Source organism: Geotrypetes seraphini, chromosome 3 (assembly GCF_902459505.1).
Source record: "Geotrypetes seraphini chromosome 3, aGeoSer1.1, whole genome shotgun sequence".
Taxonomy (NCBI): Eukaryota; Metazoa; Chordata; class Amphibia; order Gymnophiona; family Dermophiidae; genus Geotrypetes; species Geotrypetes seraphini.
Window position 1 is genome coordinate 110,795,349 of NC_047086.1, and position 19,556 is coordinate 110,814,904.

The 19,556-nt window shown below is 40.7% G+C and overlaps 1 protein-coding gene across 2 annotated transcripts in view; it reads left to right on the forward strand.

Annotated features, from left to right (window-relative positions):
• EVA1A (eva-1 homolog A, regulator of programmed cell death) overlaps nucleotides 1-19,556 on the forward strand; it is a 552,387-nt gene that overhangs the window by 215,155 nt on the left and 317,676 nt on the right. For both annotated transcript variants that reach the window (XM_033939410.1, XM_033939411.1), the window contains one exon: nucleotides 6,428-6,580. In XM_033939410.1, coding sequence (XP_033795301.1) covers nucleotides 6,428-6,580 — 153 coding nt within the window. The remainder of the gene's footprint in view (nucleotides 1-6,427; nucleotides 6,581-19,556) is intronic.

A 19,556-nucleotide genomic window follows, 5' to 3' on the forward strand; every position in this document is an offset into this window, starting at 1 on the left:
CCTTTCCTGTCTCCGTCGTCCAGTGGTCCCACTTCCTCTCTGGCTGGTTGTTTCCCTTTCACATACCTGAAGAAGGGTTTGAAGTTTCTTGCTTCTCCTGCCAGTCTTTCCTCATATTCTCTCTTTGCTTTCCTGACCTCTCGATGGCATTCTTTCTGGTGTCTTTTGTGCTCTTCCTGGTTTTCCTTTGTTGGTTCCTTTTTCCATTTCTTGAAGGATGATTTCTTGTCGCTTATCGCCTTTTTAACTGCAGTTGTTATCCATGCTGGGTTTCTAGTTCGATTTTTTTGCAGCCTTTCCTGAACCTTGGGACGCACAGGTCTTGTGCCTCGAGCACTGTGCCTTTAAGCAGTGTCCAAGCTTCCTTTACGGTCTTCACCTTCCCTGAGCTGTTGCTGAGCTTTTTTCCTACCATTTTCCTCATGTCCTTGTAGTTTCCTTTTCTGAAGTTGAGTGCTGTCGTTGTGATTGTTTTCACCTTTGATGTTCCCATGTTTAATTTGTACTGGATCATGTTGTGATCGCTGTTCCCTAATGGTGCTAGTACCACCACTTCCTTTGCGGGTCCCTCTAGCCCGTTGAGGATTAGGTCTAGAGTGGCATCCCCTCGCGTTGGTTCTGTGGCCAGCTGTTCCATGAAACAGTCCCTTATCGCCTCTAGGAATTTAGTTTCTCTCGTGCAATTTGAGTGCCCAATGTCCCAGTCTATTCTGATGTGGATAAAGCTGCAACGACGTCAACACTATCGGCACATAGCTTGACGTCAGCTTCCTTGGTACCAGTGCCGGCACCCTCTGGTAAACAGGCTAAGAAGCATTCCCATGCCTCACCTTCTTACCATACATCGCCAGCATCTCGAGCATCGAGTAAGTCGATGCATGCCAAATGACATCATAAGCAGTCTCGCTCTCCATCTCTGCAGGAAGTGTCTCCTCTGAGGCGTGTGTCTACATCAATGCCTCGACACCCTGCACCATCAATGGCACCATTAACTCCCTTGGTGCCACAACCTGCCATTCAGGATCAACTTTGCAAGCTTTTTCATAAGGAGTTAGCCGTTATGCATCAAAGCCAATTGATGCCATCTGCTGCACTGACTTCTATGGTACTAGCCCAGCCTGAGCAAGGCTCTATGAGGCCTCACAGTTCTAAATCTAAGTCTCCTCCACAATGCAAATGGAAGTCCCGATGTTGGAGCACCTCATCCTCATCGACGTCGGACCGTCATCGAAAGAGACATAGGAGTTCTTCCCTATGCTCTCATCTGCACCAGAACCACCATACCTCACAACATCTTACTTTATCTAGAAGTAGATTTACTAAATCTCCAGGCATAGAAGAATTTGATTCTGATCTATCCACTCAATATTACTCTGACCCAGAATATTCTGCACCAGAGTCATATGGGCTTTCATCAGATTCATCTCCTCCTCCACTTAGGCATAGGTCACCACCAGAAAGCCTTTCCTTTACCAATTTCATTAGACATATGGGTCAAGCTCTTCCTGTCAGAATGGAGTCTGAATCTGAACCAAGAGCTGAACTTTTCAATGCCCTGGATTTTGAACAAATCCCTAAAGACTGTTTGAAACTCTCATTCCACAATCTCATGGAAGATGCCATGTTTAAAAACTGGGAAACTCTTCTACTCATTCTGATAGCTCCAAGAAAATTAGATTCCCTTTATAGGGTGAAATCCTGCCCTTCTTTGATAAGACTCAATTGCTATATCAGTCTCTCTTGGTGGAGTCTGCTTTAAAGAAATCATCTAGCTCCAGGACATATGCTAGTATTCCTCCAGTTAGGGAGGGCCATATGTTGGACAGGTTTGACCGTAGGCTAATCCAAAATACAATGCTCACAAGCCACATCCTCAGTTACAATTTCTATATGACCTATTATAAATAATTGGTTCAACACCTATCTCATTTCGAACAATTCATTCCTGGAGACCAGCTTGCTGATTTTCAACAGACTACTCATGATCTTTCTTGAGACTAGAAAATTCATGGCAAGATCAGTCTTTGCTTTTGACGTAACTTCTTGAGCATCAGCCTTATCATTGCAATGCTGTGGCAAGCATGGCTTCGCGTATCAGACTTGTACCCCAGTGTCCAAGACCGTCTCGCAAATATTCCTTGTTTAGGAGACAAACTATTCAGTGATAAGATTGAAGAAGCCACGTAAAAGATCACTAGGCATGGAGGTTGGAGGAAGGGAGAGAGAGAAAAACATCCACAAGGGAGGATGGAGGGAAAGAGAGAGAGAGAAGCATCCATGGGGTATTGGAGGGAAGGAGGGAAAGAGAGAAGCACTAAAAGGATGCAGATGATGGTAAGGGGAACTAAGGAAATAGGTGAAAGGTGGGGCGGGGCAGGGGCAAGACTGGTGAAAAATGGGGATAGGGTAGGGCAGTGGCAAGACTGGTGGGAGATAGGGCTGGGGTGGGGCAGAGGCAGTCTTGGAGTGGGCTAGGGGTGGGGACTGGGTAGGGGTGTGGGCTGGGGTGGAGGCGGGGGTCATATGTCCTTTTTTTATACCTCACAAATATGGTAACTAGCTACGGTGTTTCCCCGAAAATAAGACAGTGTCTTATATTAATTTTGGGTCAAAAAAACACACGTCTCTGAGCACAACCTATCCACAAATGAAAATATGATATAGACTTTGCTATTAGAAATTATGTGTTCAGAGATTATTATTGATTAAGGGGGAGGGGGGGAAATAAATTCTAAATTGATTTTTTGCAGATTATTAAATGTTGTATTTAAGTTAAAAATGCTTTTATTTGCTTATTCACTTATTGTAAGTTATAAAAATGAATAAAGAATTTTTTAAAAAAAAGAATATCCAGGCTCAGTGCCGACTGTGTAACTTAGGCGGGCTGCCTCCTGTGATCTGAATATCAGCCCCTTGGTGTCTAGTGAGGACTAAGCAGGAATAATCCCCAGCTGCTTCTGACCCTTGCTGGTGCTGGGTTCAAAATTGCTTCCCTTGTCTTCCTTACTTCCTCTGCATCAGCATGTCAGCTTGTTGACATAACACTTGTTAACAACTGCTCAAGGCCCGATGGGTCCTTTCACCTCTGAACTTCCTATTTCAGCAGAAGTGGGGCCCAGTAGGCCTTGAGTATGCACAGAAGCAGAAGGCCTCATTCTGGCTGTCCTATAATGTGATAAGTGTTGGCAAGATGACTAACATGTTAGTGCTGCCACAGAGGAGGTAAGGAAGGGAATAGAAAGAAAGCCACAGAACACCTTTGGGGTGATCACTATCATGTGGGGAAAGGTAGGGAAGGGGAGAAATGCTGGACTATAGAAGGGAAGGGAAAATGCTAGATGTGAAGGGGGTGGGGCCATAGGGTCTTGAGCCACCCAGGATGGAGTTCACATTTGAAGGTTCACCTAGGTGTCAGATTCCTTGGGTTGGCCCTTAACCTTGGTTAAAAAAAAAACAACATAGACCATCACCTAGTAAAAAACAAGATACTGCAAATTAGAAATAAATATGTCAACAAAATATGAAATGGAAATCCCAAGAACCTGGAAACACATTTCCTCCTAAATAGAACACAACACAAAAAAATGCACATGAACACTGGTCTGACTTTTACAAATCATATCTCACAAGTGGTTTCTACTTCTTTCTATTATTTGCATTAATTTTGGAAAATGTGGGCATATTTTACAGAGTCTGACATTACTTTATGCATATGTGTTATCCTGTATGGATTATTGCAGTGCATTATTTGTAGGATTACCTATTAAAAGCCAGTTGCGTTTGCAATGTGTACAAAATACTATAACATCCAATATCTGCCCTTTCTCTCACTCCGTCTACCCCTCATCCATCAGCATTTGCCCCTTGTCTCTCCCTTCCCCCCACTTTCATCAGCATCTGCCCCCTTTCTTTCCCTCCAACCCAATTACATCCAGTATCCTTCCCCCTTATGTCTCTCTCCCCGCACACCAATTCCATCAGCATCTGCCCCCTTCCTCTCCCTCCACCACCCTTCCATACCAGTATCCTGCTCATTCTCTCCCCCTCCACCCCACTCCACTCCCTCCACCACCCTTCCATACAAGTATCCTACTTCTTTCTCTCTCCCTCCATCCCAATGCCATACAGCAAGGTCTTGCAATGATTGTGGCTGCCGGCTCTGCTCTGGACCAAGTAAGTGACGTTGGAGGGGTTGGACCGGCAGCCTCAGGGAAGTGCAGAAAGGTCCCGCGATGACTGCAGCTGCCTTTCTACCCCCTCCAACTTCACTTACTTATTCCGGAGCAGAGCCAGCAGCCGCAGTCATCGCAGGATCTTGCTGCACCTCTAAGCGGCTCCTGGTCCACCCCCTCTGACATCACTTAATTGTTCCGGAGCAGAGCTAGCAGCTGCAGTCATCGCGGGGCCTTGCTGCACCTCCCCATGGCTGCCGATTCAGCTCCGGAACATGTATGTGATGTTTGAGGGGGTGGACTGGCAGCCATGGTGAGGTGCAGGAACGTCCCGTGGCAGACCCGGTGTGCCAGTTGTACACCCCCTTGGGGCGGACCGCCCCCTCACCCCACCCTTGGTATGCCACTGACTCTGTGTAAGGTTTTTTTTAAATCGCAGACCACTGAGGTAAAAGCTCTGACACTCATAGAATTCCTATGAGCATCAGAGCTTGTATCACAGTGGTTTGTGATAAGAAATCCTTACGCAATGTGATAAAAGGAGGTCTTTATTAATAGTGTTTTCAAATAAATAAATATGGACAGAAGCAATTAACAATTTAAGCTTCAATGTAGACCTTTATCTACCCCCGATATAGCATTTACTTGTATTTTAAAGCACAACATGACCTAAGAATTTTCAGAACAGCTACAACAGGAGGTTTAAATATAACAAGCTTATTGGACTGATCCCTTGTACTGGGCCGAGAATTGGTGTTGCTGAGAAGCATCTTTCAACTTGCTTCTTCAGTAAGAGACTTGGGCTGTGCTAGTTTCATTGGTTATAAAGTGCAAATGTTACAAGTTATAGGAAAATACTTTTAAAACCAATGGGAGGATATTTTGTTTTTCACTCAGAATAGTTAAGCTCTGGAATGTGTTTCCAGAGGTTATGGTAAGAGCAGTTAACGTAGCTGGTTTTAAGAAAGATTTGGACAATTTCCTGGAAGAAAAGTCCATGGTCTGCTATTGAGACAAACATGGGAGAAGCCACTGCTTGCCCTAGATCGGTAGAATGGAATGTTGCTACTCTTTGGGTTTTGACAAGGTACTAGTGACCTGAATTGGTCACCGTGAGGACGGGCTACTGGGCTTGATGGACCATTGGTCTGACCCAGTAAGGTTATTCTTATGTTCTTTTGTTATCTTTATAAAATCAGTGCATCCTATGGCCTTTCCTGCCCCCTTTGTAAAGCCACAAGTTCAGCCATGACTGTAATTTTTCAGACTTAGGACCATACTGAGCTATAATAGTGCCCTATGCAACTTGCCTACCGGTGTCCCCCGATCTACTTTCTAGCTTCACCATCGCCAATGAGAGGAGACAGTGGTCTGGGAACAATTATGGCACCCCTCCATATTTGTGCCTTTTGCAAGTACCCCAGTCATACAGCCTTTAGTACACATGTAACAGTGGTCTCAAACTCGCGGCCTGTCAGGTACTATTTTGAGGCCCTTGGTATGTTTATCATAATCACAAAAGTAAAATAAAATAATTTCTTGATCATATGTCTTTTTAGCTATAAATTACAATATTATTATTAAGACTTAGCCAAAAGGAAAGATTTATAAACTTTAATAAGGCATTAACTATTTTTTTCTGAGGCCCACCAAGTACCTACAAATCCAAAATGTGGCCCTGCAAAAGGTTTGAGTTTGAGACCACTGACATATAAAAACTTATGAACATAAGAATTGCCATACTGGGACAGACCAAAGGTCCATCAAGCCCAGTATCCTGTTTCCAACAGTGGCCAACCCAGTTCCCAAGTACCTAGCAGAAACCCAAATAGTATCAACATTCCAGAGCTCAGAGTGTGATGTCATAATTCATCATTCTACCAATGCCTAAGAGACAAACTCATCAGTGATGTCTCAATGGCTTGATTGTCCTATTCTTAGCTCACATAAGAACTTAAGAATTGCCCTACTCTGATAGACTGAAGGTCCATCAAGCCTAGTATCCTGTTTCCAACAGTGGCCAACCCAGGTCCCAAGTACCTAGCTAGATCCCAAGTAGTAAAACAGATTTTGTCCATACTTTCCTATTTGGTTTATCTGTGGTTGCAATTCTAGGTTTTAAAGGGATGCTCTATGAATGAAAATCTTCAAGCTGCATGATAGCAGCTAACAATCTTGGTTTAGTAGACAATGAAAACTCCTAGTTTGCCCAAGAATGGGACAAGTGACTAAAATGTGTTTTTTTTTCTTTTCAGATGAGTACAAGAGTAAAGTAGCCTGTGAAGATGACAAGCTGAGGCTGAACTGTAAAAGAAGCATGGTAATAGCCATTTATTCTGCCATCTTTGGAAGGTCTCACGGAGGTAGCCTGGAATGCCCCTATCAAAATTTTGGGATGCCGACTATTGGTAAGATAGGCACAGCTAATTTATGACAATATTTCTCATATTTCAGTTTGCTCATGTAGAAAGAACATAGATAAACTGTTCCTAATGGAAAATAATTATTTTTACTGTTTCTGAAACATGGAAGAAGGCCTCTTAGTGGGAAGGTCACAAATTGGAGAGCTTCCTATCCTCAGCGTTAATCAGAAACACTACATTTATAAGACACATTTAAACAATCAGGCCCATTTTAGATAGGAATGTGTCACTGTGGTTTATATTATGGATTGTTTGTTTGTTTGTTTATCTCCTGCCCTTATCCAGGGCGAGTAACAATTTTATATACAAAATAATACATTACATTTAACATACAAATCACATCAACACAACCCTCACTTTAACCAAAATACACACATACATACAAATTATAAAAATACAAGTAACATACAAATTGTTTCAACAGCAAGATCGGAATAAATCAGAATATAAAAATGCCTATGATATACAAGTCACTACTATGACAAGTATCATTAAAACCAATAACACAAAACAGACCAAGGAATACAATAGCAGTGACCCGCTCTTTGAACTTAAGTCACCACTACTGCTCCAGAACAAATGTCTTTTCAATATTTTCTTAAAGTTCAGTAAATTCTGCTGATGGTGGATATATTCTGGAAGGTTGTTCCATTCCCTGGGGCCAATGCAGTGAAAACACTATTCCTAGATGTTGAAAGCCTCAAGTCCCACACAGATGGGACAGATAAGTCCAAATGCTCAGAAGACCGAAGCAAGCGAGCCGACTCATGTAGCACCATACTCTGGACCAGATGTTTGGGGGGCCAACTTCTGAAGGCATATGAAGACATTTACCAATAACTTGTACATGTTAACTCTTACTGTTGTGGGAAGAATTTTAGATACATATTTGCTTTTCTTCATATTGGATCCCTGAAGCAGGCCCTTGCAGAAACATGAGCCGAAACTGAAAATCTAATCTAATCTAATCTAGTACTTCTGAGTTGAGTTGCGCTATACCTAAACAGGTTCAAGGCGACTTACAATATAAGCAATTACAGAATGTTTGTTACATTAAAGCTGTTTGAGGAGAGTAGAGTTATGAATGGAGTGATAGGAATGGGAGAATAGAGGTTCTATGACTGTACTGGTATAGCACTTAAGTTGAGTATGGGATTTAGTGACATTAGGGATTTTGAGTTATTTGTCTACGGTGTGTATGCTTTCAAAGGAGAGTTCTTAATTTTTTGGGGGGAATCTGTTGAAGGTTAGGATGGGCTAAATTTCACTGGTGTTTTAAGAAAAGAATATTGGTTTTAAGGAGCCGCCATGTTCTAATCCGGAGCTCTAGTGAAAGATTTACCTTTACGTCCTGAGGCAGTTTATTAGAAGCGAAACACTGGCCATTGTTGATTTGTGGTGTGATTTTTTTCAACTCAGATGAGCATTGCTCCACTGTGACCATTTGAGCTTTAGTTGCCAATAGATATTTATTTTCCCGGTGAATTGTTAGTGAATTGGAGACCCCTTTGCATTGCACAAGGCTTTTTCTTAGTGAAATATTAAACGAGGAGGTTTTTTTATGCCAGTGATTTAAGTTTACCCCGTTTAGCCTCCCCTTGTTTACAACCTTAACAGTTGGTTCGGTGGAGGAGGGGATCTGAGGCTTTTTCCTACCTTGTGGTAATTGTCACAGTAAAAGCCTTTAAGTTGTTTGCTTGGAGGTTTCTGCTTGCCACATTCCCATGGAATATATAAGTATCTTTCAAACAGCCCCATGTATTTTACATGATTTATGTGTTTATTGTGCTGTAAACGTTTTGAGAGTGTGGTTTGATATTATTGTTTTTTCTCAAGTGGGCTTGTGTTAGTTGGGCTATGTTAAAAAAGAATATGCCAGAGTAAAGTCATTTCTAAAATGCTTGCAGGATTTGCCTGCACATGCAGCAGGAGCAACCATTTTACAAAGGAATTATTTTGATCATTATCAATTTTGTTTATTAGTTCAATCTTTGTTTTTATCATTAATGGGTTATTACAATATCACTTTTTTGGATTGTTCTAAAATAATACTGCACAAATTGCAAATATTGCAAATTACAGCTATTAGGCTGATATTTGGATTAAAAAAGTGACAGAATTACACCATATATGTTAAAGCTGCACTGGCTCCCTGTTGAAGCTAGGATTCAGTTCAAGTTTTTCTGTATGGTGTTTAAAATACATCAAGGGGAGGTACCATCTTTTATGTTTCAAGTTTATTAGGATTTTATATACCGCCTATCAAGGTTATCTAAGCGGTTTTTTACAATCAGGTACTCAAGCATTGCCCCCATTGTTGAATTATTCAGATACTATGATACTATAGTCTGAGACAATAATCGCCCTTTTGATTTCTAGAGGGAAGAGAGTTAAAATACACAAAATACACAAAATTGTTCATGTCCACTCTAGCCTATCAAGCTGCTAAACTCTGGAGAACTTTGCCAGTTCAATTAGTGATTATAAGCTGCTTTAGAAAGGCCATGAAAACTCATTTGTTTAAGGAATATGTTTTGAAAAAGTTGCAATTTTTAAAAATGTTTTTGTTGTATTGATTATTGTCTTTGTTAACTGCTTTAAACCTCTTTTGATGTATTTGCGGTAAACAAATAAAAATGTGCTAAAATGATTGTGATTTCTAGGGGAGGAAATGGAAGGAAAGCAGTGGAGAGGCTTGCTTTCTGTACTCAAGGTATAGATTTTTGCCTGTGAGGAAGAAGTATGATAGATTACTCACAAGAATTAGGATCTCTAGGACATGAAACTAGGAAGATTTAAAGGTTGTAGGGAAAGGGTCATATGCAACATTCAAGCTATAAGAGCATGAATTATGTGACCCCTGCAGGAAGGTATTTGATTTAGCTTATATCTTGTCAGCACAAAATAAAACCAAATGTAAACATGCACACATAAGCTCTGGTAGTAGAATACTACACGTATTGTCCCATTTTAGAGTGGACCAGGAAGCATCAGCATTTCATAACAGTAGCACTACCAGGTAGATGTTTGCTATCCATGTGTCTGGCTATCAATTGGACACGGGACCTTTAAATTTTGAATTTTAACTACTCCTAGACATCAAGGACAGAAAACAAGGAATTGTGAAGGTGAAATGTAAGAGCAAAGATGAGTTAACAAGGAGAATAATCAGAAGTTGATGGGCCAGAGAGAAAAAGAAATACATGAAGGTGAATCGTTACAGGCAATAAAGGTGTATTGACCTGGTGTATTGTGAGGTGAGGATGTGCAACAGATTGACCTTTATGACTGACATTTGAGCATATAAGGCCTTAGTTCATTAAGAAGAATGAGAATAAAGCCTTACTAAATTGGCTCCCAGAGCAATGGTGTAGCCAGATGGCCAACTTTGTGTGGGTCTGAGCTCAAATTGGGAAATATTCTCTCTACCCCCTCTTTGCTTCTCCCCTGTTTCCCCAGACTCAAAATATAAATAACTTAGCTGGTGCGGATCTCCAGGTCCTGCAAGCTGAAGATCTCCTCTAGTAGCCAGAACTCCAGCTGAGTTTGGTAGGCGTTCTGGCCACCAGAGGCAGAGGTCTTTACATGCAGGGTTTGTAGATCACCACCAGCCACAGCAAAGCTACGCCAATATTAGGAGAGCCTAAGCCCAAAGTGGGTGGTCTGTTTCCCACCCAGGCCTACTTGTAGCTATGCCACTACACCAAAGGATTAGAAACTATGAAGCAGAAGTATTTGACACTAGAATATCTTTCAGGTATTCCTTCTACCTTTAAATCTGGCTGTTAGGAGAATGATGCATCAGTAGCTTCCGAAATGGACCTATTTTTCATACTGAAGAATATCTGTCGATGGAGATCAGGGATAAAGTAGCGGGAGAAAAGGAAAACAGCAAAGACTTAACCTGTTTCCAAAGCCCCTTGCCTCTTAGTAAATCTTACAGCCCATACTGCTACAGGATCAAAGGAAAAGTGACAATGTTCACTGCCTTCTGTTTCTCCCTAAATCCTGGTCTTAGTTTAACTAAAAACAAAAACTAAGTCAAGCCTCACAATAAAACAATGTTATGATATGGTGGTTTCCACGATGTACTGTTATGGCTAATACAAAATCCTCTTGCTGAAAGGTTTTAAAACCGAAGGAATTTCAGCCTAACCATAACAATATATGGATTTACAGAGGTTAATGCATCGTGCTTCCCTACAACAAGCATCCACATCTACTTGTCATAACTTGTGTCTTTGACACAGTTAAGCAGTTGCTGGATGTAAATATCTTTGCTAGTAACAAGGAGAATTCTGTATGGTAAAGGCCATATTTTAAGGAAGGCAGAACCTTTTTCCACTGTTTACGGTTGGAATCCTGTCTTTGTATTTGCAAGCTGAGTGCATTTGGGACTTTATAAGAATCATTAAATTCTGATCAGGCATTGTGATTCAAAAGTGAAAATTTTCCTGAAAATACCCTCCTGGGCCCCAGAGATCTCAACTGTGATCATCACCATTCAGAAAATTCAGTGTCACAACTAGCTCTAAAAGAGCCTTCTGAAACGCCATTGCTCCCTAAGTGGTGGGGACAAGGGTGGGGGAGAATACACATTCTCTCTTCAGTTTTTTTTCGGGAGGGGGGGGGCGGGGTTCTTAACTCTCTCCAGGGTCTCTCTCTATGTTCACCATCTATCTTTCCTGTGTGACCCTATCCATCCTGTCCAGTGATAAAAGGTTTAGGATAACTTCCCTATGAGGAAAGGCTAAAGCGGCTAAGGCTCTTCAGCTTGGAGAAGAGACAGCACAAGGGTGATATGATTGAGGTCTATAAAATATTGAGTGGAATGGAAAGGGTAGATGTGAAACGCTTGTTCACTCTTTCCAAAATTACTAGGACTAGGGGGCATATGATGAAGCTAAGTAGTAGATTTAAAACAAACCAGAGAAACTATTTCTTCACACAACGTGTAATTAAACTCCAAAATGTATTTCCAGAGAATGTGGTGAAATCAGTTAGCTTAGTGGGGTTTAAAAAAGGCTTGCATAATTTCATAAAAGAGAATTCCTTAGGCCATTATTGAGATGGCTTGAGGAAATCCACTGCTTATTCCTAGGATAAGCAGCATAAAAATCTGTTTAACTACTTAAGAACATAAGAATAGCCTTACTGGGTCAGACCAATGGTCTATCAAGCCCAGTAGCCCGTTCTCACGGTGGCCAATCCAGGTCACTAGTACCTGGCCAAAACCCAAGGAGTAGCAATATTCCATGCTATCGATACAGGGCAAGCAGTGGCTTCCCCCATGTCTTTCTCAATAACAATGGACTTTTCCTCCAGGAACTTGTCCAAACCTTTCTTAAAACCAGCTATGCTATCCGCTCTTACCATATCCTCTGGCAACACGTTCCAGAGCTTAGCTATTCTCTGAGTGAAAAAAAATTTCCTCCTATTGGTTTTAAAAGTATTTCCCTGTAACTTCAACAAGTGTCCCCTAGTCTTTGTAATTCTTGACGGAGTGAAAAATTGATCCACTTGTACCTGTTCTACTCCACTCAGGATTTTGTAGACTTATCATATCTCCCCTCAACCGTCTCTTTTCCAAGCTGAAGAGCCCTAACCATTTTAGTCTTTCCTCATAAGAGAGGAGTTCCATCCCCTTTACCATCTTGGTCGCTCTTCTTTGAACCTTTTCTAGCGCCACTGTATCTTTCTTGAGATAAGGAGACCAGAATTGAATGCAATACTCCAGATAAGGTTGTACCATGGAGTGATACAGGGGCATTATAACACTCATTGTCTTGTTAACCATTCCTTTTTAATAATTCCTAGCATCCTGTTTGCTTTTTTGGCTGCCGCCGCACATTAGGCTAATCCCCAAGGTGGACCCTAGCATCCGGTAACTGTGATTCAGGTTATTCTTCCCAATGTGCATCACTTTGTATTTGTCCACATTAAATTTCATCTGCCATTTGGATGCCCAGTCTTCCAATTTCCTAAGGTCCACCTGCAATTTTTCACAATCCACATGCGTTTTAACAACTTTGAACAGTTTAGTGTCATCTGCAAATTTAATCACCTCACTCGTCGTTCCAATTTCCAGATCACATATAAATAAGTTAAATAGCACTGGCCTAGTACAAACCCCTGCGGCACTCCACTGTTTACTCTCGTCCATTGAGAAAAATGAACATTTAACTCTACCCTCTGTTTTCTATCTGATAACCAATTCCTAATCCACAACTGAACTTTGCCACCTATCCCATGACACTTTAATTTTCTCAGGAGCCTCTCATGAGGAACTTTATCAAAAGCTTTCTGAAAATCTAGATACACTATATCAACCGGCTCACATTTAGCCACATGTTTATTCACACCTTCAAAGAAGTCAAGCAAATTGGTGAGGCAAGATCTCCCTTGGCTGAACCCATGCTGACTCATTAAATCATGTTTGTCTACGTGTTCCATAATTTTATTTTTTATAATTGTTTCTACCATTTTGCCCAGCACTGAAGTGAGACTTATCGGTCTGTAATTTCCCGAATCTCCCCTTGAGCCCTTTTTAAAAATCGGCATAACATTGGCCACTCTCCAATCTTCAGGTACTACAGACAATATCTAGCTGGTTATTTGGGATCTTGGTTGGCCACTGTTGGAAACAAGATACTGGGCTTGATGGACCTTTGGTCTATCCCAGAATGGCAATTCTTATGTTATCTTGTTATTTTTCTTTTTTTGCTGGATGATGTTGTATTTACTTGTGCTTTGGTACATATTTAAATGCTAAAATTATAAATAGAAAAAAAACTTGCTGGCAATAAAACTTTTGAACTGAAAAAAAAGAAAGGTTTTAAGGTTTGACTTGAAATTGTTAAAATTAGTTTCCTAGAGAGTTCCATAGTGTAGGTGCTACCACTGAATAAATCATCTTACGTGTTGTGTCGTAAAATAACTGACAGAGGGAATTGTGAGAAGATATTGTTGGGATGATCGAAGTGTTCTCGAGGTTTTGTATGGAATCAGCAGTCTATCAATAAACACTGGGGAATGGTTGGATTGTACCTTGAATGCAAGAAAACAAATTTTGAATGTAATTCGATGGGATATGGGCAACCAGTGGGCTCTTTTTAGGAGAGGAGTTAATTTTTTGGCATTGAAGATAATTTTTATTGTTGTGTTTTGGATTATTTGGAGCTTCCTGATCTCTTTTTGTATAATTCCCTGGTAGAGAGAATTACAGTAATCTAAGTTGGAAATAACCAAAGAATGAATAAGGATATTGAAAGATGTGGGGTCTAGGAGCAATGAAAGACAACAAATCATCTTAAGTTTAAAGAAACATTTCTGAACTACTGAACTAATTTGTATGTTAAAGGAAAGTGTATTCTGCAGAACCACCTCTAAGAGTTTAATCGTGGGTACCAATTGGATTGGCATTGAGGTAATGCAGATTGGGGATATGAAGGTTTTGTTTTCTTTGGTTGGAAATAGCATGGCCTATGATTTACTGATGTTTAGGAAGAATAGGTTTTTGGCGAGTCAGTTACTGATAAGAGTAAGTTTTTGGTGTATTTCATGAATTTCTGACAGGTTGTGTGTTTTGACCAAGTGAAGAAGCTGGAAATCATCCATATAAGTGAAAATGGTAAAGCCAACAAATTGAGCGCTGACGACGAGCTAGAGGTATGGTGGGGGTGAATTGAAGGCGTGCACGTGGCAGGAGAGGAGCGGGAAAGAGGAGGAGAGGTGCCGGCGACCCAACCAAGCTGGCGACCATGGTGGTCTCCTCCCCCCTGTCCCCGTCCCCTCTTATTATGCCACTGTCTAGGTCTAATTTAGTTGGCATTGGTCAGGACTTAAACTAAAAAACTGTCTGACTGCTGCTGGCTGAATACTTACATGAAAATGACTAGCTATATACAGTATGTATGAGGTAGCCATTTGATTTTTCATGCTATATATATTTGATTAGCTATATAGATGGACATGATTTAATGGGAACGAATCAATATGGGTATAGTAAAGAAAAAACATTCTTTACCAATTTATTAGATTTTTTTGGGAATATGGAAACAGATGTGGATAAAGATGAGTTGTTTGCTACAAACATCCAATAGTGAACATGACCATTTTTTCAAAACAAAAAACGCCTATCTTTTTTGTTTTGAAAAATGGCCATTTTTCAGATATGCTTCTACGTTTTTGAACCATTTCCAAAAGAAAAATGCACAATACAAGCCATTGAGATGTAGAAGGGGCCAGCAGTGCCGTGGGGCACCTTTAGGGGGCACTATAGTGAACTTCACATAAAAAAGGCCCAGGTACACACCTCACCATAACACTGTTATAGTATATGGTGAGCTCTCAAAAACCTACTGAACTTAACTACATCACACCAATAACCCTTATGCCTTTAGGTGTCACCTACATGTAGGTACAGTACGATTTGGGTGGATTTTGGAAGGCTCACATATTCCTCCAGAAGTGTAGTAGTTAGAGTAGGGTTGACTACTTGTCCATTAGGCTACTCTAGGGAACCTGCTTGCTGTTCTACTAGGACTGTCCATACCATCTGAAGCTGTCATACAGGCAAGTATGTACTGTTTCATTCACATCTTTGAAGGGTGGGAGGGGGGTCAATGACCACAGGGGGAGTGTGGGGAAGTCATGCCTTCATCGTAACAGTGGTCATCTGCTCAGTGTGGGCACTTTTTTTTGGTACTCATTTGTTGTTAAAACAGATCTAGCCCCAAATGTCCAAACTGTGCCATTGATGTTTTCTTAAATGTTTGATTAGTGCAGAAAAAACTTGGGTAGAAGCTGTCATAGTCTTACCCAGATCATGCCTCCAGCACTCCTCCTTGGGATTTAGATGCACTGCAGACAACTACCATAGAAATCCATTTAGAACATAGTGATGTGGAAGGGTTTGGCAAGAAAAATATCCATTTGCCCCTTTATGCCATATTTTGGACATTTTTCTTGACCCCATGGCATATTTGGATTTTTCAGAAGGCATTTGACTAAAGTCTCTCATTGAGATATTCCTTAAGGTATTAAAAGACAGGAATAGAAAGTAGGCCTAAGGGATCAGTTTTTCAAATGGTATACGATTTGAAAATTGCCTTCAAATCGTAACCACTAGTGAGGTGTTTTGTTCAGTATTCGCTGCAATGGTCTCACCAGTTTCATCTTTCCTCTCTACTGCAAGGAAAATATATTTTTTTTAAGAAGTTTTTCTTTCAGGCAGGTAATTAGGGGGAAGACTTCCCTGGACACTTGCAATACTTCTATCATGTATTTTAAACCCAATGATTTATGGTTTATTTCAACTTACTATATCACTCGTACTGGAAACATCACAGGGCAGTTCACAATCAATTGCTATTAAATAATAATAAAATATACTGTGTTTCCTCGAAAATAAGACCTACCCTGAAAATAAGCCCTAGTATGATTTTCGGGGTAGGTCTTAATATAAGCCCTAGCCCCGAAAATAAGCCCTAGTTGTAGGCAGCCACGCTTCCCCCTGCCCCCACCGTGCAGCCGAACCGCCGAACCCCCAATGACCCTCCATCCTTCCCTCCCAACTGATCCCCGCGACCGTGACCATAAATACCTTGCTGTAGAGGAGCGTCGGGCCAGCAGAACTCACAGGCTGCTTCGCGGCTTTCTCTCTGGGGCCTTCTGTGTATAGGGGATAGCAAAGATCCCTGCGGAACTCCAGATTGCAAAATACTCTTTGATGACAATTGATTTTTCCAAGACACATTATACTGAAGATCCAACTCCAGCATCTTAAAGTGTAGTCAACAACATATGATGTGCATGCCGCTAAAACAACACAAAATACTAATAATAATAACTTGGATTTAAAAAGAAAATCATACAGAGCAACACTAATCACTCATGGCTGTTCTTGGGCCTGTTCTTTTTAACATTTTGTAAGTGATATTGCTGAAGGGCTGTCAGGTAAGATTTGCCTCTTTGTGAATGCTACCAAAATCTGCAATAGAGTAGACACCCCTGATGGTATGAATAACATGAGGAAGGACCTAGCAAAGCTTGAAGAATGATCTGAAATTTGGCAGCTAAGATTTAATGCTAAGAAATGCAAGGTCGTGCATTTGGGCTGCAACAACTCGAGGGAAAAATACAGTTTATGGGGTGAAGAACTTTTGTCCATGAAAGAGGAGCGGGACTTGGGTGTCATAGAGTGTGATGATCTAAAGGAGGCCAAACAGGTTGAAAAGGTGATGGCAATAGCTGGAAGGATGTTAGGGTGCATAGGAAGGAGATATGGCCAGTAGGAAAAAGGCGGTATAGATGCCCCTGTATAAGACTCTGGTGAGACCTCATTTAGAATATTGTGTACAGTTTTGGAGACCACACCTTCAAAAAGATATAAACAGGATGGAGTCGGTCCAGAGGAAAGCTACTAAAATGGTTGGTGGTCTTCATCATAAGACATATGGGGATAGATTTAAAGATCTCAATATATGAGTATATTGAGGAAAGGCAGGAGGGGGAGATATGATAGAAATGTTTAAATACCCACATGGCATAAATACATATGAGGTGAGTTTCTTTTATTTGAAAGGAGGCTCAGGAGTAATCTTTTACAGAAAGGGTGGTAGATGTGTGGAACAGTCTCCCAGAAGAGGTAGTGGAGACAGAGGCTGTGTCTGAATTCAAGAAAGCGTGGGTTAGGCAAGTGGGATCTCTTAAAGAGAGGAAGAGTTAATGGTTAATGCGGATGGGCAGGCTAGGTGGGCCATGTAGCTGCCATTTATCTGCCTTCATGTTTCTATGTTTCTGAGATCTTGCTGATGCCATCTTCCCTTCAAAAGATATTCAGTATAATTCTCAAAAGCTTGCATCTGATTTATTACAGGACTCCAACCATGAACTGTTGTTGAAGTATATTTCTGCTTTTACACATGAAATCATTCATTATGAAAGACAGGGTTCCGCTTAGCCTCCCCCTCCCCCCAAGCCAATGTCTTGTATTGTGAGGTAAGGCATAGGGAAGTCCCTTTCAATTCTGGTCTTGTTCTGCTCATTTTCTGGCAATTGTCCGCTACAAGGAAATTGGATGGCATTCATTTACTCTTTATGAAACAGGATGTAACATGAGTCTAATGTAGCCTTCAGGTCTGTATTGAATATAGGAATCTAGTTGATAAACCTCTTTTGCTGTAACCTGTGAGTTGAAACTTTATTAACATGCTCACTTACTCTCAATACATGAGCTAAACTTACAAACAGTTTGCTTATCTCACAAACAGTATAGTATAACATGATGTTTCAAACCTTTACATGTCCCTGGAAGGCAGTGATGTTGTGAAAAGAGGTGAAAGGATGAAACCTAAACAGGGAAGACTCTGACTGAACTTTTAGAGCTATGATACACAATATTTTTCTTTATGTTCTTTCTTTTACCTCTTGAAGCTCCCTTCTACTACACAGCATTGATCAATGATTGGCTGGGGGCACGTAGGATGCAGACAATTTCCAGCTCTTTCTTGGCTCCTCTATAATGCCCTCAAGTCTTGTCCAGCACTAGCTCCATCTTTACTATACTGGTTAGCATTATTACTAGCGCAGTCTTTTATCTCTGCTTACTCTGTCTTGAAGAAAGCTGGTAAAATAAGTTTCCAGCATAAAAGTATTTTTTCTATCCTCCATGTAATATGTCTTTATTTTATTTATTTAAGCATTTATATACCGCTGATAGTCTAGATGGTTTACATTCAGGTACTCAAGCATTTTTTCCTACCTGTCCTGGCAGGCTCAGACTCTATCTAATGTACCTGGAGCAATGGGCGATTAAGAGACTTGCCCAGGGTCACAAGGAGCAGTGTGGGATTTGAACCCACAACCTCAGGGTGCTGAGTCTATGGCTCTAACCACTGCATCATACACTCCCCACACTATATATCACTTTCCTGATTCAATGGGAGAAAAAATAAACAAATCCCTACTGAAAACATAAATCATAGAAACAAAAAAAAAAAACAACAAACAACAACCAAAAAACCCCACAACAAAAAAACAAAATGCAAAGAACAGAAAAAGAACAATAGAGCTTTCAATAATCATGAAAAATAATCTCCCATGCACAGAAACACAAATACAGTAAATCCTTGGATTGCAAGTGACTTGGTTTGCAAGTGTTTTGCAAAACATTTTATTAAATTTTAACTTGAAATACAAACAGTGTCTTGCAATACAAGTACATACAGTATACAAGCGTCACAACAGAGCCGATGGTTCTTCTCTTGCTGATACTGCAAGAGTGTAGTGACTTTACAGTCTATGGCCCAGAAATATCAAAGACGAGACAAGTTAATCTAATCATGTATTTTTTAATGAATATAATTTATGGGCAGACTGGATGGACCATCATTTACTATGACTGTTCTAAACAAGCAAAGTCTTGCAATACGAGTACATACAGTATACATGCGTCACATCATTACAACTGAGTCGATGGTTCTTCTCTCTCTGACGCTGCAGGAGTGTAATGACTGTTCTAAATGAGTGAGGTCTTGCAATACAAGTACGTATAGTATTTTGTATTAAAGTTTTTGGGTTATGGAACGAATCGTCTGAGTTTCCATTATTTCCTGTGGGGAAATTCACTTTGATATACGAGTGCTTTGGATTACAAGCATGCTTCTGGAACGAATTATGCTTGCAAACCAAGGTTTTACTGTACTCTGGACTAGCATGCAGGGAAGAGAACGGCTTTAAATTTAGAGTTCCTTTTACTAAGACGCGCTAGCCCTTTTAGTGCGTGCAAAATATTAGCGTGTGCTAAACGCTAATGCATCCATTACAGTCTATGGACGTGTTAGCGTTTAGCGTGTGCTAAAACGGCTAGCGTGCCTTAGTAAAAGGACCCCTTAAACTTTTTGGAATCTCAAAAATTAAGTTCAGCGTGTAATGCATGAGAAAGTGAATTCCGCAACCG